This window comes from Papaver somniferum, chromosome 6, assembly GCF_003573695.1.
Source record: "Papaver somniferum cultivar HN1 chromosome 6, ASM357369v1, whole genome shotgun sequence".
Lineage (NCBI taxonomy): Eukaryota > Viridiplantae > Streptophyta > Magnoliopsida > Ranunculales > Papaveraceae > Papaver > Papaver somniferum.
In genome coordinates this window covers 111,482,992-111,505,916 of record NC_039363.1, presented here as the reverse complement: position 1 = coordinate 111,505,916, position 22,925 = coordinate 111,482,992, and the positions used below count along the sequence as shown (strand labels likewise).

At 35.2% G+C, this 22,925-nt stretch overlaps 2 protein-coding genes across 3 annotated transcripts; one reads left to right on the top strand and one right to left on the bottom strand.

Annotated features, from left to right (window-relative positions):
- The first annotated feature begins 709 nt into the window (after window positions 1-709).
- Window positions 710-5,610, top strand: LOC113288862 (putative ER lumen protein-retaining receptor C28H8.4). 2 transcript variants are annotated; one of them, XM_026537993.1, is made up of 7 exons: window positions 710-918; window positions 1,580-1,889; window positions 3,637-3,836; window positions 4,164-4,304; window positions 4,390-4,470; window positions 5,021-5,145; window positions 5,269-5,610. In XM_026537993.1, the coding sequence occupies exons 2-7, from the start codon at window positions 1,667-1,669 to the stop codon at window positions 5,315-5,317; spliced, it is 819 nt and encodes a 272-aa protein (XP_026393778.1). In that variant the 5' UTR covers window positions 710-918; window positions 1,580-1,666; the 3' UTR covers window positions 5,318-5,610. The 2 variants fall into 2 exon arrangements, with proteins under 2 accessions (XP_026393778.1, XP_026393777.1); XM_026537992.1 differs by lacking the exon at window positions 710-918 and having other exon boundaries at window positions 1,303-1,889.
- A 1,870-nt stretch (window positions 5,611-7,480) lies between these two features.
- LOC113291310 lies at window positions 7,481-8,382 on the bottom strand. Its single transcript, XM_026540858.1, has 2 exons — window positions 7,939-8,382; window positions 7,481-7,783 (listed from the first exon to the last, which is right to left on the bottom strand). Exons 1-2 carry the CDS (start codon window positions 8,380-8,382, stop codon window positions 7,481-7,483), a joined length of 747 nt encoding a protein of 248 aa, XP_026396643.1.
- Between the last annotated feature and the right edge of the window lie 14,543 nt (window positions 8,383-22,925).

Genomic DNA, 22,925 nt, shown 5'->3' with positions numbered 1-22,925 from the left:
CAAGGCCGATCCGGTAAGTTTTCTACTTGAAAACCATTTTAAGTTAACTGGTGATCAATCTCATCTGAATGATGTTGAGAAAGTGAAGATGAAAGAAATTCCCTATGTATCCGCAATTGGTAGTTGATATCTGTCATGGGGAGTTGTGTTAATTATTAACATATGCAAGGGGAGCCGTGTCTTAAAAATTCAAATTACTAAGATATATGACATTGTGTACCATATAAAAGAGTACATAACATCTATATAGAGTTGCAAAGAAATGACATGGATAAATATATTTATTATAGAACTCAGCGTAAAACCACAAAAAATCATTTTTTGTGACAGCCAAAGTGGCATCCATCTTAACAAGAATCCGAGTTTTTACTCGAGATTGAAGTATAACAAAATTAAGTGCCAGTGGAGACAAGAAGTTCTCAATGAGAAAGTCGTACAAATCGAGAAGATCCATACAAATGACAATGGTTCTGATATAATGACAAAGTCATTACCGAAGTACAAGCATGTTCGTTTTCGATGTTGCAGGTTTAATGGTGACTAGTACCTTGCAATAACTAAGTCGTAACAGAATATTGTTGGGCTGTCCCTTCTTATGGCCCAAGAACTAAGCTACCCAATAACCATGAAGGGCGAGCACCTAATAAATGATTGTTAGGTTAAGAAAATAAATATAAATAAATAAGTAAATGTATGTTTCTATCTGTATTATCATGAAGAAAAACAAAGAGAGTGAAGTTTTTAGCCAGCAATGAAGGAGAGTGTAACAGAAAGAAATTTGTGGAGGAATTCGAGGGTAGAAAATAGCTTTTGCTAAGGGAGTGTTCAACAAGATCTTGGTGAAGTTAATCCATCACGTTTGTCCATTTCTCTTCCATTCAAGCTTGAAGATCTCCAAAGTTTGTTCAAATCCAAGAAGTAAGTATATTTACTCCAGCTCTTATTGACTTGTTTTTGATGATTATTTTTGGAATTTACCTATTGGGTAAATGAATTGTTGATCTACCTATGATAATTAGAAAATTGTTATCTAAATGTTACATGCATTTTGAAATTGTGTGTTTCGCCGTTCTGGGAAAAGTTGTTGTAACCCATTATATATTATTATAATAGTGGAAACTTGTTCATGGTTTTCTACTCTTCGTTTTGAAGACAATTCTTGACATCTCTTATGTTTGTCTTCATTTCATCATTTGAGGATTAATGCATATCTAATTACCTGTGTTGGTTCATAGCGGCTCATACTTGTAAGTCTACCTTAGCAGAACAAAGAAAAAAGTTCAATATTAGAGATGGACCATCTTCTCGTATGAAAACAACTTTAACCCGCATGAATACAAAGTCAATGTTAAAAAAATTAAAAGCTTATCCTCAACCAAACCTTGTGTTTATATCCGCCCCCATCATACCCCAACAAGTTCAATAAACTTTTTGCTTGATCTGTATCAAAATACTGGGCTGTAATATAAACACCCAAAAAAACTGATGAAAAAAAAGTGAACCTCTGTCTATTGCATCAACCACTTCTAAATCTGTCCTCCATTAATAAATCCAATCCTGCAAATTCCTCTTTTCAAAGGTATCTGGCTCAAACCCTCAGCTCTAAGAGCATAGTTTGCAACACCCATCATCTTCATTTCCATATAAGTTATATAAGGAGGCAGTGATGAGGGCTCAGAAGAAGACAATCCAAGCTGTAGCAACATGGGTAAGGAGACAACCACCAAAGGTGAAGGCGTTTCTAGCCGTGGTATCAGGAATGACTGCTCTTGTTTTCTTGAGATTTATCGTAAACGATCACGATAATCTCTTTGTTGCAGCTGAGGCTGTTCATGCTATTGGCGTCTCAGTTCTTATTTATAAACTCATGAAGGAGAAAACATGTGCTGGTATGAGTTTTCTTAATTGCTTCTTAGATTTTGGTTTTATTATGGTATTAAATATCAATTTCTTATTGAATTTTGGATGCTAGTTTGTGAATTAATGAGGATGATACTTTTGGCATTTTGTGGAATCTTTTAATTTAAATGAAAATGGAAAGACCTTTAATTCCCCCTTTTTGATCCTGTTCATTCAATTTGTGATCTATGAAAATATCTGGACTGTTATATCCTCTGAAGAAATGAAATTTCTATCATTTTTGTGATTTTTATTGGATGGGTTATTAGATTTGTTGGGTGTAATTTAAAGAATGAAATCCAAAAATTTGTAGGTCAGTTTAGGGATTGAGCGAAATCTCCTTGTTACATTACATGTTTCTGTTGTATTGTATGCTAGCTGTGAAATTTTATCAGTGTTACTCGATAACCGAATAAGTGAAATTGCATTATCTGTATGTTGTGAATGCCGTAGTTTCTTAGTTGAAGTGCTTGTGGTCTTGTGCTTCTTATTGCGAAGCCTCTATGATCATAGAATGTTTGCCATACACACATCGAACCTTGAATATAGAATATTACGCCACTCTACTCATTTCCCACAAACTCAACACATAGCTTATATAAGAATGCATCACTTTATACAAACAAGAGAACTATTAAGTTCTAAGGAATAAATGTAGAACCTCTTACCCTTTACAAAAAAACCAATAGGTAAAGTTCAAGCACAAGGACACAGTAGGACACGATATACAAAACAAGCACCTTAACATATTATTATGGCGATTTATACTATTCCAGAATATAAACTATCTTTATATGGATGCATAGTAGAACTAAAGACGAACTTATTTAAGTTTAGACTAATCTTACCTTTTTGTGGGCATGCTTGCCTTTTAATAGGGTGATCTTTGCCAAAACTCATCCCATGAATTGATATTTTATAGTTTGTTAAGTAGATTTCGTTCATGTGCTGTTTTATTAATTCTTATTGACGACTTTACCTCTTTTAATTAGTTGCGTAGAAACAAACTTCAGATGCTGGTTTCCATAAGTTTTAGGAGGTAATGAAGAGAGGCGTAAGAGTAAGATATGACTCAAAAGATATTCCGTGGAGATACGATTGATGTGGTTAAAGGGTTGTGGTTTATAAGGGGCGAAAGTACTTTTCGTTTGAGAAAGCATTGAATAGGACATGTCCAATATGAAATACTCAAACCATGAAATTTTTTGTCAAAGGTATTTGATGGTTCATGACTTCGTATCAAAATGTTACAAATAGAAATTTATTGAATTTGGACTACTTCGATGTAACTAAAGGTCGAAAAGAAGATGATATCTGAAATAGTGCGTGAGACTATATGAGTTATGATACAGTGCATTATTCATTCAAAAAATGACCATATATTTCTGGAATTGCCATGTAGCTTGTACAGGTGTGTGATTATACATAAAGATTAAACGTTACTCAGAAGGTTTTAGGTGCCTAACCAAGGGGTATTTAGTCGGTACCCTCTTTTCTTTGCTCATTCTGGTGAACATAGGTTTATTAAATTCTTTGATTGACTTTCTAGTTACTGATAACAACATAATAGTGCAAGTATATAAAGTCAAATTACCTTTACCTCTTTGATGTGCAACTTTTTTATCTTTCTTGTGCATTTTTTGTTTGATGTCTGTCTGTAGTAGATCCTGGATTATCTGCTGTTTCCTTTTTTTCATTTTACCATGTGTTCATCTGTTGTTTAAACTTGTTATGTAGGACTTTCACTCAAATCTCAGGAACTCACAGCAATATTTCTAGCTGTTAGACTGTATTGCAGTTTTGTTATGGAGTACGATATACACACGCTTCTAGATACAACCACATTGGGGACAACCCTGTGGGTTATTTATATGATCCGATTTAAACTAAGATCTAGTTATATGGAGGATAAAGACAACTTTGCAATCTATTATGTGGTAAGTTTTTATGATCCATCCCTCCTCCCTACCTCTTCTCTCTTATGCCTCTTTTTTATCAAGATGGTATTTAAATTTTGAAGCTAGAGCTGTAAATATAGGCATTATAGCAATCTTGGTGATTGTCTCTTAAGGAAATTTTGAGTGTAGCGATAATTTCACTTTTAGGAAGAACAGGTGGATTTTCTCAGATGTTGAGGTGGATAACTAGACGGGTATTATTATGAAGCAACTGACACTACTAATGTGCAGATCAAATATTTCTCTTATCACAATGGGTTATGTTTCTTTTTAATGTTTTACTGATTATTTCAATATTTGATGAAGTTGGTGCCGTGTGCCGTATTAGCTCTAGCCATTCACCCGTCGACATCACATAATATTTTGAACAGGATCTTCTGGGCTCTATGTGTATACCTAGAAGCAGTTTCGGTGCTTCCCCAGTTAAGGGTGATGCAGAACACAAAGGTACAGGCATAGGAATACAAACTTGATTATTTCCATGGATCGGTTTGTGAAACTCTCCTTAATTTATGTTTGCCGATAATTTCAGATTGTTGAACCATTTACAGCTCATTACGTGTTTGCCTTGGGCGTTGCAAGGTTCTTGAGCTGTGCCCATTGGGTCCTCCAGGTTTGAATAAGCTTGCACGTCTCATATGTTTATATTATTTTTGCTCAGGAACATGGATTTGCCTAGTACGTTTCAGTAATTGATTCATTTCAGTCTACTTTGACTCTGGTTGATCTTGAAGATGATCAACTAGTTTTAACCGTCAATTTTATGTACCGAATCATATGCCAACTCGTAGATTTATTGTGATAATCCAGTCAGTTAGGATACCCAAACATGATTCCTTATCTGTGGTGGCTCATGCTTTATCTTGTAGGCTATTTTTTTTTTTCAAATAAATACCCTGTAGTTCGCTGAGGGTAGCTACTGTTACACCTAAAGAAGACAATCTTGCCAAATTAGAGCTAAACAGATACCTAATCATGATTCCTTCAAGGGTGGCAATCGCTCCTACCTTCTAGTCTCCAATTTCAGTTTTTTGATAAATATCCTGTAATTCACCATGCAGCCACATTTGACATAACTATAGGATACTGTTTCTCCTTGCTAATTTCTCAATTTATATCCAAAGGGTCCACCAATAAAAAAGATTTCTCTTCCCTTTTCACAGGTCCTAGATACTCGTGGACGCTTACTAACAGCTTTGGGTTATGGGCTGTGGCCTTCTATGGTTCTTTTGTCAGAGATAGTCCAAACCTTCATCCTGGCAGACTTCTGTTATTATTATGTGAAGAGGTTCGTCACGACTTTGTGCAATACTGGTGTTTCTTGATTTAGATTCATATTAATCATTGTTTCTCCTTTTGATGCATGCACTATGTGGTCGGTAACATTTATTCATCTCCATTTTCTTTACAGCATTTTTGGCGGACAACTTGTTCTACGTCTCCCCTCCGGGGTAGTATGAGAGTCTTAAGCGAGCTCTTCTCTTACACGGTGTGGCGCTAACTGTTCACATCAATAACTTAAGCTTAGAGAACGTGTTTTTTTTTTGTGTTAGTTCGCCGTTCCACTCTCTCTTTTCTGTAGTAGTCAATGATGACTCTGAATTGTTGTAGCCCGGGTAACTGTAAAGATAGAACTGCAAATGTTCTCTTGGTGCTAAAATATATTTTAAGGAAACCATGATTGTTCCATGGCTACACTTTGTAACAGTGTATGCATCTCCGATATTAATGCCATATTTGTTCTGGGGTTTAATTTCTTGTCCTTGTACTGAAATCAGTGGACTTGTATAGAGAAGATGGTGGTAGTGAAGGATGACAGGAATCAGGGCTAGTATGAGAGCAAATTAAAATTGAGAAAAAAAAACAACGATCATGGTGGGACTCGAACCCACAATCTCCCACTCCGGAGGCGAGCGCCTTATCCGTTAGGCCGCGCGACTGTGATTAGTTGGAGGTACCTAATAATTTATACTTTACAGGAGACAAAGTTCATCAACCTGTGGGAGCTTTCCGGCATGTCCAAGAAGCGAACATAACGAACAACTTTAGCCATCCCTACAGAATTGGTAAATAATGAAGTTTGGTATCTCTAAATATAACAATTTAATGATAAATGTAAAATTTTGTAAGAGGATCATATCATTAAAAAATTCATCTCATGGCTTGGTTATATAAAGATTGGCGTCCGAATTGTAAAAAAGTATTAGAATAATCATGTCAACAAATCCTTCCCTATGATAAAACTCGTAATGCTTAAAGATACAAATCCAAGACAGTTTTAAGTAACAGATTTGAAATACTCCATTTATACCCGAAATATTATGTATCACTGATCTCACTTGTCGTGGTACATTTTTGAATGGTTGCTCCATGAGTTAACAATAGCACTAACAAGTTGTTTGATGGACATATTCCCATAGAGTCAGGATAGATAGTAAAATCATGTACACAAAAATGTACTGCAATGATTCAAAGCAGTATACTTGGATAACATTTGGCCGACCTCTGCACTTGCACTGGTTACTGTCACTGAGATTGTTTCTATTTTTGAATGAACTGTGCTGTCATTGAGAATTATTAATATTTCCAAATATATCTACATGGTAAAAGTAGTAATAAAGTGCCTTGAATGGTTAGTGTTCTCTGTTCACCATCAGAGATGGGAAAATAAAGTCCCTTCGGGGACACCCAATAATATCATTGAGAAAATGTAGAACAGTCTTCGAAGCCGATAAAACTTAAAAGACATGGAATTAATGGCTCGAGTGAGTTCAACATCAACAACTCAATAGTTGAAAAATGAAAAGCTTAATAGTGATCGGACCTAATAACATTAGAGGACGGTATTGCTCGGTTCCGTAGAACAGTTCCACTTGGCTAGTCCAAGAATAATTGGTTTAGACAAATTGCAAATTCGATCCGGCAAATATCAATGGTCAATTTAACCCAATAACGACAATTTTTGGGTAAAAAAAGATATGTAAAATTTGATACTGTTTAAATGGACGAGAATGTAAAAATAGCCATGATGTTAACAGTTTCATCCTACCCATTTTCAAATACTTTTTCTTATTTTTAATTTACATCAGGATGCATCCAGTTTCATCCTCATTATTTTTTAAGTTTAAGCCAGGATGAATCTGATTCATCCTTGCTATTTTCTTTGGTGTCCATTTCACCCATACTAATTTTTACTCGTCCATTAGAACCATGTTTTAAAAATATTTGGACAATTGATCCAATTTCTCCATATCAATATCTAACGAACTTATGATATTTTTTTCCTTCTTTTTTTTTAATAGGAAAGAAAATATGCATTGCTTAAACTTAAGTTGAAGTACATAGTTTCTCGTTTACAAGATCACCGAGCCATACATGCAACTCAGTTCCACAAAATATTTATCACTACTAATGACTCCACCATCTTTAGCCAGAGTATCTACCACAAAATTAGTAATCCCTTGGTACATGAGTGCACTCCCAACTTGAAAAACAATTAAGCAAATCTAGACAATCTGAAATGATGGAGTTATTAGTTCAATTCATAGTGCCTGTTGCACATTTTATTGCCTAACAACATTAAGAGAATTACCCTCCAAGTGCAAATGTTGAATGTTGGCAGCCTATTTTATAACTTCATATGCAGCTAACGCTTCAGCTTGCACCTCATCATCAGCTATTCCATTCTTGCTCCATGCTCCTCCAACGACACCTGCATCATCAACCATAATTAGACCTATGCCCATAGATTTATTAACTTTTAAGAAATAGGCATCAAAATTGATTTTATGGAATCCAGTTCTAGGAGGTGTCCATCCAACTTCAACTCTAGAAACTGTCTGATGGGTAGTATGAGCAGCCTGTTTGCTTAGGTGCTCATTCCACTCATTTAATTCCTTTTGAATCTGATTCACGAATCTGGTAACCTGCAACTCAATATTTTCAAAAACACTGGAACATCTGGCTTTCCAAATGTTCCACAAATTGTAATTGCAAAGATGATTAACTCATTCATATTAGTAGTACCTACAAACCAACTTTTAATCCAGTCTTTTAGGATTATTTCAACAATTATACCTACAAAGTTACTATCTAATGCAAACCAAACTGTTATGGTTACAGGTTGGTTGATAAGAAGATGGTCTACATATTCAGATTTACACAAAGGACACACTTCATCTATGTCCCGAACATGCTTAGACAACTTTTCATTAACAAGCAAACAGTTGTGAACACCCTTCCATAAAAAATGAAGGATTTTTGGAGACAGTTTTGCTTTCCAAAATGTTAACCAGGGAAATTTTAATTGTGATGCACTATACTCTGCATCATTAATCACTCTGTAAGCAGATTTTACAGTAAAAATACCACTTTTAGTTGGTGTCCACCTCAATTTATATATTCCTGACTCAGGTATTCTAATCTTAGTGATATTGTCTACAGTATCAGTGTCAAACAACACATGTAAAACATTTGTATTCCAAACCTTTTGATCCTGAATTATCAGCTGATCCACAGTTTCCATGCTATTTGATCTAAACCTATCACTAACCTTTTGTACCAAGTCAAAAATCCATTTATCATTCCAAGCCCCACCCCCACCCCCACACACACATCACCTATTTTCCAACAACAATTTTCTCTTAGAATTTCTAGGCCCATACAAATTCCTTTTCAGATAAAGGATCCATTTTCATAGACACAGTGCAAGGGATTAGTATTATAAAAATATTTGTGTTCCAAAAATCTTACCCAAGGAGCATCTGGTTCATGAAACCATCTCCAAGCAAGCCTAACAAGTACATCAATATTTATATCAGCGGTTTTTTTAAGACCAAACCTCCTAACACTTTTGGTTTAGTTACATTGTTAAACTTTTTAAGATACACTCCCTTTTTTTCTTTACTCTTCCACCAAAAATCCATCTGAATGCTTTTGTCAAATAATGTGTGAATAAGATTGTGTGTGGATCCTATCTCATAGTTACTATCTTGGCTCTTTATGAATAAATGATATGTATTGAATTAAATTTATAATATTTGGTAATGTTGATTTCATCGGTTTAAATAAGAACAAATTTGAAGATATTTTTAATACATTCTAAGCACACTTTCTTTCTTAACCAACAAGAGCAAGGGATATAGAATGTAAACTTTCACTTAAAGTGAAATAGTTTGATAATAAAATGATCAAATTAGGTGCTACTCAATGTAGAGGATTGTGGCAGTACATTTTTACCATTCTTACACTCTTTATGTTAAGGAGTGTTTCAAAGCGAAGATTAAGATGCTGAAAATCAGCCATTGGATTTTTTTTTCCTTTAGCAATACATGATCATCCTTCCAAACATTCTTCCATTTCTTTTAATTCTTGGCGATTTTAACACGAGTCTCACTGTTTCAGAGAATATACTAATTAAAATAAATATACTAATCAACCAATCAAATCAAGAAGTTTATTTCAAGATTTAAAAATCATCCTCTTAGTGTGTTATATTTCCTATCACACGGTCCAAAAACCGCTCTTTCACATAGTCACGTACTGGATTTGAAAACGAATACGTGTATGTAACGATCTACATTACAAATTAGCACAAAAACAATTCAAAATATCTAAGGGTAGAAATTGGATTGGGAAGAACAAAAATTGACAGAGAAAAGATAATTTTATTGATTAATTTTTCGGTTATTTGTTCTAACAACCACAAGGTAAATAGAAGGACAACATTCACCCGACTAAATATGTGATTCACATGAGCACACATCCCAAAATAACTAACAAAATGAAAAGTAACTAACAACTAAACTGGTGGTAACTCAAGTTTTATTCAAAGCACCCCTCCAATAATGGGTGGACCGTAACAGGGACATGCCAGTGTATTTAATACATTTTTTGGTTGGTTAACCCTTGGATTTGAAGGTCTTCTCTATATAATGAATGGGGAGTCCAGTTTGAAATCATCTCCCTTGCATTACCCTCGAGTATATGCTGTAACCGGAATCACACAGGGGTAAATTAATACAATAGAAACCTCTGATAAAATTCCTGCCCGTAACCCGACAGATAAAGTACATTACATAGTCCATTTTAGGGATTGACGACTTACCCGTTCAGTTATTTTGACACTAGACATTTCCAAAATGGGTACCATCAGGTCGGGTGAATTCGATAATAGACGTTTGTTGGCATTCCATCCCTCCTTCTCCTTTAAGGGAAAGAAAATCCAGTAGTTCTTGGTCGTGTGAATATCTGAATAGGACGAATCGGGACCGTGGAAATCTTTGCTTTTGAACAAAACAATTAGAATTAAGCTCGGTCAACTGAAATGTGAATTAGCCATATAAGAGATGTTTCAATTTTGGCCAGGTTGCATCTGGGTGCATAACATATCCTCGGCCTGGTTTAAAATACATAATTTTTTCGAATATCATATCAACAATTGATCTTGTTGTAGAGATTTTCGACCCCTTTCCAAAAATAAATTTTATAAAAAGCCGACTTATATTCCGGAAGTTAAGACCTTTCTCACGATTAATTTTACAGGGGTGTATTGGATCAGGATTTGTATGGATAAAAACAGATAGTCGTTTGCCTGAATCTAGTGGATTTATAATGTTTCTTAAATGAATCTTATAAATTCTTATAGATATATAATTTTGGATTATAATAGATAAGTTAGGATTAGTTCAGATTTACAAATTGCATCATATATTCCTTTCAAAAAAAAAAACATCCATAAGTTGAGGTGGTGGGTGATGTGTGGACGTTGGCGGTGATGGTGGTTGGTGGTGACTGTGGTGATTTTTTTCAGTGGTGGTAGTTGGTGGTCGATGGCGGTGGTTAGTGATGGTTGGGTGGTGGTTAGCGGTGGTTGTTATTGGTGATGATGCGGTGGTTGGTGGTGGGCGGTGTAAAAACATAGCATGATGTGATAAAAAATAAAAAATAAAAAAAATTGTCCATAAGAATCCATGAAACTCTTGCGGTGTGGGTTGAGATTGATATAAGATAATAACATACACATTTTGCCTACAAATAACCATAAGAATCCATATGTATCTTGGCCATCAACTATCCTAAGAAATCTTAAATGAATTGAATACCTAGGATATTTGTGGAATCTAAAACTATCCTAATTGAATACCATGGATATTTAATGATTCATTATAAATCCTAATCGAATACCTAGGAGCTTTTAGGATTGTGAAATATCTATTTAAATCCTAATCGAAACATCCCTGTTAAACTTGAGAGAAAAAATAATTAGGAGAGAGAAAAATGATATGATAAAGAATAAAATTTAAATTGAAGGATATATTCTCTCGGTCCAATTTATATAGGTGGAGAACTAGTTTTTACTTGTCAATTTATATAGGCATAGTTCTATTTCCTAGATGACTCTTTACAAATATGCCCCTATTTATGATAGTAATATTATACTAGATTTAATTTAATATTACTAGTTTTCATCAAAAGCAAAGGGTAAAACAAAAAAAAATAAGATATTTATAAATCCCATACAAATTTCTTAATTTTAGAGATTTGGTTTCTACGTCTATATAACTTGGACAGAGGGAGTATTTGACTAAATTTTCTTATATCTTTTTTACCCAAACCTATATTTTACAAACAAAATGCCGTAAAGATAAATAGAAAAACCAAATAAAAGAAATATACTATATGCTTAGTGATATACTGCTATATGATACAACTAGGGCTTAACCGTGCCGTAACATCACGAGCATAGTTTTTATTTGATTATGCATTTTTTTACGCATGGATATTAAATATAATATTTATTAATTATCAAGTTTGCTCTTTTTATCATGATAAAGGTAAAGGAAAAACGGATAGATATTTCTATTTTTCAGTCCGCAAATATTTTCTTATATATGTAGTCATATATGATTCATTTCTAGCATTTTCCGCCTTGACGTTCTCCCAAACTATGCCCCTCCTTTCCTGAGTTGTATCCTCAACCCATCCGTAGAATTATATCGATTTAATTTTCCATACTTTTTCCAAAAAAGAACAACCATTGTTTGATACGTTTTTTAGTTTACAAAAATATCTTATCAATCATTTGAAATGGTACTTCCCTTCTGCATATCCCTTATTAAGCTATGTTGGATGTAAAAAAATTACAACACCTGCACTCATACGTCTCGAGAATAATTATGTAGGTATTAACAGTATTCAAACCCTTATTGATTTTGTCCCCTTTAAGAATAGTTTGAAAAGAGTAAAACTCAGAATTGACTGAACGATACACATCGCATTGTATGTTCTTACTATTTCAATAACATAAAGAAAAGCTAATGCATTAACTTAAGCTACTACATATTAAAACGTTAAGTCATTTCCGATGGAAACCATTATACTCATATAAGATGTAGTTCTAGTTCTTCAAAATACCTAGATAGTCTATGTACATAATCCAATTCGGCGAATATGGTTCACCAAACATAATATAGGTAACAATTTGTCATTTCCTAACATTGAGGCATTTTCAGCATAGTTGGATCCAGAGTTGGCCAAAACCTCTATATTTATGCATTCTCGGGCGAGAGTAATCCATGGATGGGTTACTTCCCCGGAAATTGTTGATGAATGACCGCATCAGTGTCAGTTGAAAACCCCACACCATCGGATAACCGTAGTGGCTGAGTGGGGACAATATTGGCGGAGGATCAGGTCATTACAGATGGTATCAGAGCGGACCATGGGTTACCTGTCGAGGGTGAAAGAGTATGTTGGACAGGTTCGTTGTGTCAGGTAAGGGTCTCATGAGCGACAAAGAACGCCAAAGTCTAGGATTGATCATATCCCGGAGCCGAGGACGTCTCCAATTAAGATGGTGGTATTATAGTACTCTGACTCGGCAGGTAGGATTCGTCGAATAGAATATAGGTTTTTTCTTTCCTAACACCCAGACCGTTTCAGCATAATTGACTTCAGAGTTGGCAAAAAGGTCTATAGTTAAGCATGCTCGGGAGAGAGTAATCCTGGGATGGGTGACCTCCTGGGAAGCTGCCTCTGAATGACCGCAGCGGTGACCATAGAAACCCCACACTGTCAGATAACCACAATGGCCAAATGACAAAGGGTCAAGCTATTGCATTCTGCGACACTAAATGTGAGGTTATTCGTTGCATAAAAATAATGAAACCATGATATTAGTTAGTAAGTCAAATGTTAACTACTTAACCTAATAGAAATATATTCTAATAATAATAAAAAATGTTATACATCATCATTGAATAAAAATAACGTTAAATCAATCATTAAGAAATTCATGAGACGATGCGAAATTACTCATTGGGCACTAATACTTGCCACCAACTCTATGGTCCACTAATATAATTGTTAGCCAGTATAACTGAGTTTGGTACTGCTTTTTTCTTTCAAGAAAAGTACTTTGAACACATATTTATAGCAATATTTTTTCATCCGAGTGCTTTTTATGTAAAGTGTGTTTTATGTAAAACACTTTTAAACCCTATCAACTTTTAAAAGTTGTGCAAAAGGAGCTTGCAAAAGATTAGTCCAACTCTAATTTCAAATTTGTTTTTCTTTTTTATTCCAATAACTGACAAAAATCATCCCTAAATCAAAATATTACCAATTTTTAATCGTTATATTTTATTCAGTATAGATAATTATTTTTCATTTTCAAACTATATTTTATATCATACAATTTCAGTGAAAGATTATTTAATTTATCAACAATAAATATTAAATAACTATTGTTATTTAAAAAGTGGTTAAGAAAAATAATACCTTACATATATGTCTAATAGTAAAAAAATTACTTATTTTTAGACACGGTAAAATAAAATAAAATAATTTTCAGAGATATATCTCTTTTTGTCATTTGCTACAACGATAGTTGCACCTGATATTTTCTCAAACACAATTTGATGGCTTTTTAAATCAATTTTAGATTTAGTTTATATTTTGCAAACGTTCAATTACTTTTTTACATAGTTCAACACAATTAACGCACATCAAAAAAGCACTTTTGTAAAACTCACGGTAATACCAAACTGATCCTAAATATTAGTTAACAAAATATATTTATTACCATCATTAATAAAATAATTTATTTTCTTTATGAAGAGTTAATGAAATATTACCGACATGGTAAATTTTATCCATTAGATGCATTTCTAATTACAATCACAACCATCAGTTATGACAAGCGATTACACCCATAGATTTATCTTTTGTGAGGACAAATCCTGACCACTCTTTACATGGAATAAGTTATCCAAACTATACTTTGTATTCTTGGTTATACTTCTTTCCTTTTCTCATAATCAAGCCAAAACAATGCACTTTCCCAACAAATACTGCTGCTGCCCGAAAGTAATCCCACCTCTTAAAATATTTCAAAATCAGATGGATAATGATTGCATTATATAATAATTTTTTAGCTACTTTTGTATTCTAAATAATTTGATTGACACTTATTATTAAACCTAATAATAAGAAGAGTGAGGATCTATGGACACTCTTAAATGGACAAGGTCAGACAAAATTTACGGGTCACAAAATGATATAAAAAAGGGTCATGAAATAGTAAATCCAAAACCCCAATAATTAATTAATGTTAATGATTAGGTTAACTAAATTAAGGAGTAAGATTAGTGATAAGATTAGTAATAAGATTAGACTAAGCATTTTATTTATAGTTTATATTTGAAATCAAAATCACGGGATTTTTTTTTTTTGAAAACTGAAGTAACGGTTAGGTTTTCCAACCGTATACAAAACCAAGGTAACTTACGGTTGGGTAAATTAGTTAAACACTTACGGTTGGGAGTTCATATTTTCCCAACCGTATACAAAACCAGGGAAACTTACGGTTGGGTTTTTCCACCATATACAAAAGTTAGTAAAGCTTTTACGGTTGGGAGTTCATATTTTCCCAACCAACCTTAGAAAATTTATACGATGAGAAAATCAATATTTTCCCACCGTAAATCAATCCTACATTTGGGAAATCAATATTTCCCAACCGTATCTAGTTCTGAAACTAATTTTTGAATCTCTAATTTGATCAAATCTAACCTATTCATCGGATCAAAAGCATTAAAAATGATTGACTTTTCGATTCTTACCCGATTAAAAGTATTACTGGCTGAAAATCGATGATTAATCTTTGTTGAAGTAAAAAAAAAATGACGATGGACGAGAAGAAGAGAGGTAGAAGTAGAAGAGACGGGTGGGGTTTAGATTTTTTTTTGTTTTTTTTTCGATCGGGTTTAATTTAGGTTTTGTTTTTGATTTAATTAAATTTAGGTTTGGTAATTGTTTAGATTTTCAAAGGATGTTTTTGTATTTTTGATAATAAAATAGGTCTCCCACATCCACATTTAGAGCCCCTATAATAGGTTTCAAATAATAAAGAAGCGCCTGCCTTCGTTTTTTTTTTTTTCATACGAAAACTTAGGTGAGCTTAGGCCAGTTCCTATGGGTGTGGCAAACTCTTAAGTTTGCCATTTTTGCACCTACTATGGAGCTGGTAACCTGGCCTGTCTAAGTGGAAAATTTGCCACTTAGCCATGCCAGGTCAAGTTTCAACCGAGCGGCCGAGTCTCGACCGCTCAGTGTAGTAAACACCTGTAGGTCTTTACAGCACCGCTAGCGTCTCTTATAAGACCGCCGATCTAGTTTACACCCCTAAGTAGAATCTAGTCCAACGGCCATAAATATTTTTTCCATATAAATACCACATTACTCTATCATTTTAACTCACACTTTCTCTTCTCTACTCTTCACATTTGTTAATCTAAAAGAAATTTCATCATCCAACTTTTCCATTCACTCGTATTGTATAACTTCTTTAATATGTCTCAACCTAATACTCAATCTAATACTCAAACTAAACATAAGAAAATTAGGGGTGCAAAATTTACCATAGCCGAAGATGAAAACATTTGCAGAAACTATGTGTTCTTTACACAAGATAGTGTCGATGATGCCCATCAACAATCTACCAAGTTGTGGGATAACATATTTGCTAAATTTCGTGATGAAACTATGAACATCGACGATCGTGATACAAATGGATTGTCCGGTCGTTTTGTTATAATCAAAGCCCAAGTTGCCTTGTATGTCGCTGCTCTAATGCAAGTTTCTCGTGGCCGAGAGAGCGGTCTTGTCGATGTTGATGTCGAACGAAAGTGTCGAACTGATTAGCACCATAAACATGGGAAAAACTTTGCTTATGAAAGTTGTTATCATATTTTGAAAGTGTTACCTAAATATAATCCAGAAGTGCTAGAAAACATGCAGAATGTACCTGCAAGTTCACCATACACTTCTTCTCCTTCAACACCAGGTTCACAACATCTCAAACTTCTCATCTCCCTATGGAGAATCCATTTTCTTCACCATAAACCACAACAAACAACAATTCCAACTTGAATGTCAATATTGCGATTAAGAGAAAATTATTAGGAAGAAACGCTGCACGAGCAGCGAGAAAAGCTGCCCAAGAAGGAGAAGCAAATGAAGGAGGTGAAAGTGTTTTTGATACTTTCTTAGAGCATCAGAAGATTGTCGAAAAACAAAGAGTTGTAGACTGGGGCTTCTTGACTAGGGAGATGAAAAAACATCGACAAACTGAAGAGAAATTTGTTTCAGACTATGACAAGAATAAGATTCTAAATGCAAACACCACAAAAATGAATCCCAGACAATATATGGTATGAGAGGTGAAGATGGACAAGTTAGCAGAGGAGTTGAAGAAACACGAAACAAGAGAAATTTGGAAAAACAATTTGGAGTTCAAGCTGAAGATGAGGAAGATGAATACCAAGATGAAGTAGTGCCACTTAATTAATTAATGCATCAGTTTTAATTTTAATAAAGATGTATTAGTTATGGTGAATAAAATTGTTCTAGTTTTTTCATTACATTAAAACTTAAACTATTTTATTTTTCATTACTGATGTGATTTTAAGTTGAGTTGTAGTAAAAAGTTCGTTGAGACTTGTGAAAGCAATAGATTTTAGACTTAATTTTAAAGCAAAGAAAATAAAGCAAATAAATGTTGATATGTTGTAAAAATTATGGAGAGGCTGGAGCTAGGATTTCACCATTCATCAAAACTTATGTAGTCTAAATTAATTTATATCATGCAATTAAAACAATTGATTCGATTCTAAAGTATTGCCAAAATCAGATTCCCAAAATATCAAATGTTAGTCGCAAGTATAACGCATCAAGAGTCTAAAACTAAGCATGCATCATCAAGAGAAAACACATTTGATTAATAAGAATCATTTAATTTAATTTTTATCAATGCAATTAATCATATAAAAATATTGCATAAATTTATAAAATAAATATTACCACATAATTCTTGAGAGAATGGCTTCCTCCGTCGCCCCAAGGATTGAGTTTAGCTCATCATTAGGAAAACACGCTCAAAATTCATTTTTTATTGCTCAAAGGTGGTGTACAAATGATGAAATGGGAGAAACAATGATAACCGGGTTTGCAACAGTTACAAGTGTTACAAAATGAAAAGAACGATACAAAGGATGTGTCACTGGTACTGTAGCTCTAAGACTGTCGCTGAGCAGTCGCAAATACTGTAGCAAAAACGACTGTTTCTGTGGGTCTATGTTCTTCAATGGCAGCAGCAGCAACAGGTTTCTCTGGTGATCGTGTTTCGCCTCTGTGATGTCCAAATCCTTCCCAAACTCTCCGTAACCCCTTATATGACCAAAGGGACTCTATTTATACCCGAAATATGCATCGAATCTTCTCCTCCATAACTTCACAAATTCTCGGCAGTGAAAGAAAATATTTTCGGATATTTTCTTTTCTGTTTTAGATTCTTACGGGTTTTACAGATGCAAACTCTCCTTGTTTAACTCTTACACACCTCTAGCATTCTCCTAGCACATTCCAAACTTTCCCAGCAATGCAGACGCGTGAAAATCTTCCCCCTTTTCACGTACTCCCCTGTTTTGCTCCATGACATGATTCAGCCAATTCTGATCCAAACAAACACCCATAACATGCCTGTTATGAAAAATCACAACTACCCACGAAGTTTCAGCCATTTAATCTCTGTAGAACATCGTCAAAATCTTGATTAAAAATCTGCCAGTTCATTACAAAGTTTTCCCGCCAATTTTTTTTTTTAAACGAAGAAGAAGGTGTCCCCCTAACCAAACCAGGGGTGCGAATAGCAGGTGGCGCTCTGGGGGTGCAAATAGCAGGTAGTGTGCCCCTTAGTAATTGGGTGCTGAGGATGAATTTGGGCTATGCATAACCCTGGGTGCCCCTTAGCCAAATCTGGGGTCCGTATAACAAATGTCCTCCGGGGTCCAAATAGCACTTTTTGAGCAACTTTTTCCACACAAGTGTATTTCTCCAAAAACACCTACACAAACATAAAAACACCATAATAAGTACAAAATCAAGCACTAGCAATAGAGACACTGAGGACAATTCAAACACAAAAGTGTGTCTATCAATTACATTAAAACTTAAACTTGACAACATCCATGAAAACTAATATTAAGCCTAACATCCCATACGATTTATTAGAAATCTCTTAAGAATTTGGTAAGCGCTTCGTATTCGAAATCTTTTCGTTTCCATCATCGCCACTCGTCTCGAGTTTGTATTCCCAATTCAGCATTGGTCTCACCTCTAAGACAGTATCGAGTGACAATCCTTTTCATAGCTATAAAATCCACAAGATGTTTTTGATAGTCATGAATCGGCAAAGCAAAGCAGCACGATCCCGGTTATGAGGATTACCTGTCTCTGTGCAGAAGGCATCAAGAATTTTACCCAAATAACTCATACTAGGTAAACCGTTCATCCGTCGTTCTTCACCTCTCTTCGGGTAGTATATTACATAGTTTCTACAAAGAGATAAATCTTCATCTTTAGTGAATATAGGATCATCCATAAATTAATAACCAGAAATTAGAGAAGTAGAGAATAGAGAAGTAGAGAAGTGAAGGTGTGATTTTGAAATGGATGAAATGAAGGTATATTTATAAAGGAATGTGGGCGATTGAGTCTACACCTCTAGCGATTGAGTCTAGACCGCAACTTTTAATGACCGTTAAAATTTTTTAAACTTAAACATCTTCAAAACAAAACTATGGAACAACAATTTTAAACACTTAAACAATTTAAAAATAAAATAAAAATAAAATAAAAAATGAAACAACACTACTCAATTCGTCCTACATCTCTTCCAAACTCAGCGCACATATTCGCTCTGAGATCTTCCCTCAACCTGTTATACATAGTTCTGTTCTCAATATGACTGGTCATTTGCGCATAGTTCCTTGCAGGTAATGCTCTTGCCGGTATAACCTCAGGCCTTAAGTCTTCATCTTTATGGTTAGTCCAATTCTTATTATGACGAGTTTCATGGATTACCATGTTATGCATAATGATGCAAGTCAGCATAGTATTATGCATTTCACGAGCACTTAGACCATGATAAGGCCCACAAATGATTGCGAACTTCCACTTCAGAATTCCAAAAGCCCGTTCCACATCATTTATAATATCCATTTGTCTAATATTGAAATATGAGTATGAATGACCCATTTCACCGCAAGGTGGCTGATGGTAACATTGAACTAAAGTTGGCCATTTTAGATAAATTCCATCTGCAAGATAATAACCTTGAGTGTAGTGATTCCCGTTGATAGTGAAATTTACCTGAGGAGAAATTCCATACTTTAAATCTTCAAACAAAGGCGATTTGTGTAAAACATTTGTATCGTTTTGAGATCTCGGGAGACCAAAAAAAGCATGCCATATCCAACAATCATAAGAAGCAGCAAACTCAAGGATAACCGTTGGTTTTGCGTAGTGACCCTTATACTGACCGGCCCAATAGGTAGGTGTAGATGGGGAAAAACGAGTCGCTGGTTTTTAGGGAAGTGAAGAGACGAGCGTGTTGTCGAGACTCCTCAACCGAGCAAACTGCTTAACCTCACACAGATGCACTGCAGAGGGAGTGCTTAGATTCGAGAGATCAATCTGTAGGACTCCGGCCTAAACCAAGTAAATAGCCGTTCCAGAGTCAATTAGGTCGCAAAGAGGGAGATGGGTTGATCTGTAGGAGGGAAGCTGAGAATTGTGTGGGATCAGTGATGATCAAGGTTTGTGGATGTGTTGAAGGTTTCTGCAATATTGATGAACTGGTAAGTTCGAATAAGTTCTGATGTATTGATGAATTCTTGAGAGTAGTTACTCGAGAAATTCTGGACGATTGCTGATAGCTAGTGATCGTTTCTTGTATGTTCTTTTTTCAATCATGGATTCAGAGACTTATTTATATTGTCAGAGTTGTGAACACCTTGATCCCTGTAAGTGTGATGGTTTCTTGAGTGAAAGAGTGGGAAAATGGGAGATCGTGGCGAAACCAGTTCCAGATTATGCGGAGACTTGGTTGATCGTTCACCCACTACTTTGCTAACTCCTTCAACCGTTGACACGACTTACTCACATTTTTTCTTGTGGATGAATCCATGTGCTGTAGGCCGCCATACCAAAACCCTAATTGATATCCCCCAATTTGTCGTGATTGATGTATCACAAATCGTGGAGTCTGCATGACAGACGTGTATTAGTGAGTCAGTTGTTGACTGATCAGACAATGAGTCTAGGTTTTGTTGAATCGAGCATGAATGGTGAATGCTCAGCGATTCATGGATCGAACATGTAGTTCTCTGAAATAGTGTCAGTATTGTAGATTCAGTGATGAATTACTAACCAGTATTTGAGCGAGAGCAAGTATTGCTCGATTCGACGAATTACTGAATATTTGAGAATTTGACGAGCAACTGAGCAAGTATTGCAAAGTTCGACAAAGTACTGAATGTTGACAATTTTGACGAGAAATTAAGCAAGTATTGCTCAATTCGGGAAAATAATGAATGTTGATGATTTCACGTACAATTGAGCAAGTATCGCTCAATTCGGCAAATTACTGAATGTTGATAATTTGTCTTGCAATTGAGCAAGTATTGCTCAATTCGAAAAATTACTGACAAATTACTAAATATTGATAGCTGGATCAATATTTGAGCAACTGAGCAAGTATTGCTTGATTCGAAAAAATATTTATTGGTAACGTGACCGAATTAAATATTAAAATATTGGTAAGATACCAAATATTATATGATTCAGATGTTGGTTGCTGAATCCATCATAAATTCATTAGTGTTTGAATTGTGCTCAGAGTGATGATTCGTGGAGCATTTATTCGAAACCCTAATTTCAGATCATAGTTGATGAATCGCTGAAAATAGGTCATGAGTGATAGAGGGACCGACCACAGAGGATGATAGGCGTCCATGTGGTGCCCAGTGCTCGAGTGAGCATGCACCAGGGTTCTCAGTTTTAGGATTGGTGAAAGAATGATGATTAAATGCTGGTTTCATCATTTACTGAAATATTGCTGGGTTCAGCATTAGGTGATAAATCCTAGGTATGAAAGATGGGGACTGACCAAGAGAGCATGTGACCGGCTCTTGGTAGTCACGTGACCAGTTGTTGGACGTTTGAGCAATCCCCAGGTTGGTTGGAGATAGTTTGGGCCCAATACGAGCAATTGAGCAATTTTGGTCAGAATTATGAAAACGCGTGGGACCGACTTTGTGAAAGAACTAAGGATGACCCTGGTCGGTCATGAATGCATGCACGTGTTGCCGTGGTTCCCGTGTCTCCATACTGAGAGTTTCAGTATTTTCTGATGTGTGTTCGAGCAACGTTGTGAATTTTCAGAAGAGTTTCATCTTGACTGAAATTCTTGATTTTTGTTGGAATGAGCATGTATGCTCAATTGATCAATATTTTTTAAATATTAAAATAAGTGTATTTTAACATTTAAAATTGTCGTGGGAGGCTAGCTGGTCGTGTGACCATGTTTGGCTTTTGGTTTTCGTGATTGGAGCAAAATTTGAGAAGTTATGACGAAATCATGATTTTTGCTCAAACCAAGGAGTTTCATGAATTTAGGAAAATAATAATAATTATAAAAGACTAGGGATTGCAAGGTGTGGGACCGGCCACGACTAGGGCATGGCCGCCCGGCTATGTTGCCAGGTCCCGCACACCTTTACCTGTTTTATAATATTATTTTTCATGAATCCGTGAAGTTATGGAGAATCCATGAGTTTTTATTGAAACGAAGGAGTTTCATGAGATTAGGGAATAATAATTATAAAAGTCTAGGATTGTAAGGTGTGGGACCGACCATGGCTCGGGCATGGCCGGCCGGCTAGGTTGCCCGGTCCAGCACACCTTTCCCTATTTTATAACAATATTTTCATGAATCCATGAAGTTATGGGGAATTCATGAGTTTTGCACAAACAAGGAAAGTTGCTAAATTGAAGGTGTTTTTCATGAGTTCATGAAAATAACAAATAGGGAAAAATAATGGAAGAGGCATGGGACCGGCCACGGCCCTCTGGGCGCCTCTTATTATTTTATTATTATTTGTAGATTTCTCCTGTTTTGCATAGGATTCCTCATCTGTCCATATTTTTGGATGCTCATTCGTGCATCATTGTCGAGTACACTTGCACCATTTTATGGGGCTTACTCAGTAGTAGCCCAGATGCCTGATTGTTGAGTATTTATTACTAATTTATGAAATTCAGTGGAGAATGATTCATGAAATTGAGCAATAAAAGTGAGTAGTCATTTATTGTCAGTCCATAGAATCAGCTGCGGATTTGACCATGGATTCGGAATAATAAAATGATAATTTTATTACCATCTCATGGAATCGTAGATTTGACCATAGAATAGGAGCAATAATATAAGATAGATTATCTTCTAGGAATTCAGTGGTGAATATGACGCATAATTTAATCTCTTGCGTATAGTCAGTGAATCAGCGATTGTTGCCAATGTCCCGAAGACTTTTTGCCCTCTCAACATTTCATGTATGGAAGACCGCCTGAGTCTATACACGGACACTCTACATAGTCATGGAACAGTGAGTGTCACCAGCCTACTGAAGGCGTTATTGCTCTCAATCTTACGGAGAACCGCCCAATTGT

Excerpts from the sequence above, each read along its gene's own strand:
- LOC113291310 (XM_026540858.1), bottom strand. The coding sequence starts at position 8,382 with ATGGAAACTGTGGATCAGCTGATAATTCAGGATCAAAAGGTTTGGAAT. Across the intron at positions 7,784-7,938 it reads TTGCATTAGATAGTAACTTT|GTTACCAGATTCGTGAATCA; the intron begins GTAGGTATAATT and ends ATTGAGTTGCAG.
- LOC113288862 (XM_026537993.1), top strand. The coding sequence starts at position 1,667 with ATGAGGGCTCAGAAGAAGACAATCCAAGCTGTAGCAACATGGGTAAGG. Across the intron at positions 4,471-5,020 it reads GTGCCCATTGGGTCCTCCAG|GTCCTAGATACTCGTGGACG; the intron begins GTTTGAATAAGC and ends CCCTTTTCACAG. Across the intron at positions 5,146-5,268 it reads TGTTATTATTATGTGAAGAG|CATTTTTGGCGGACAACTTG; the intron begins GTTCGTCACGAC and ends TTTTCTTTACAG.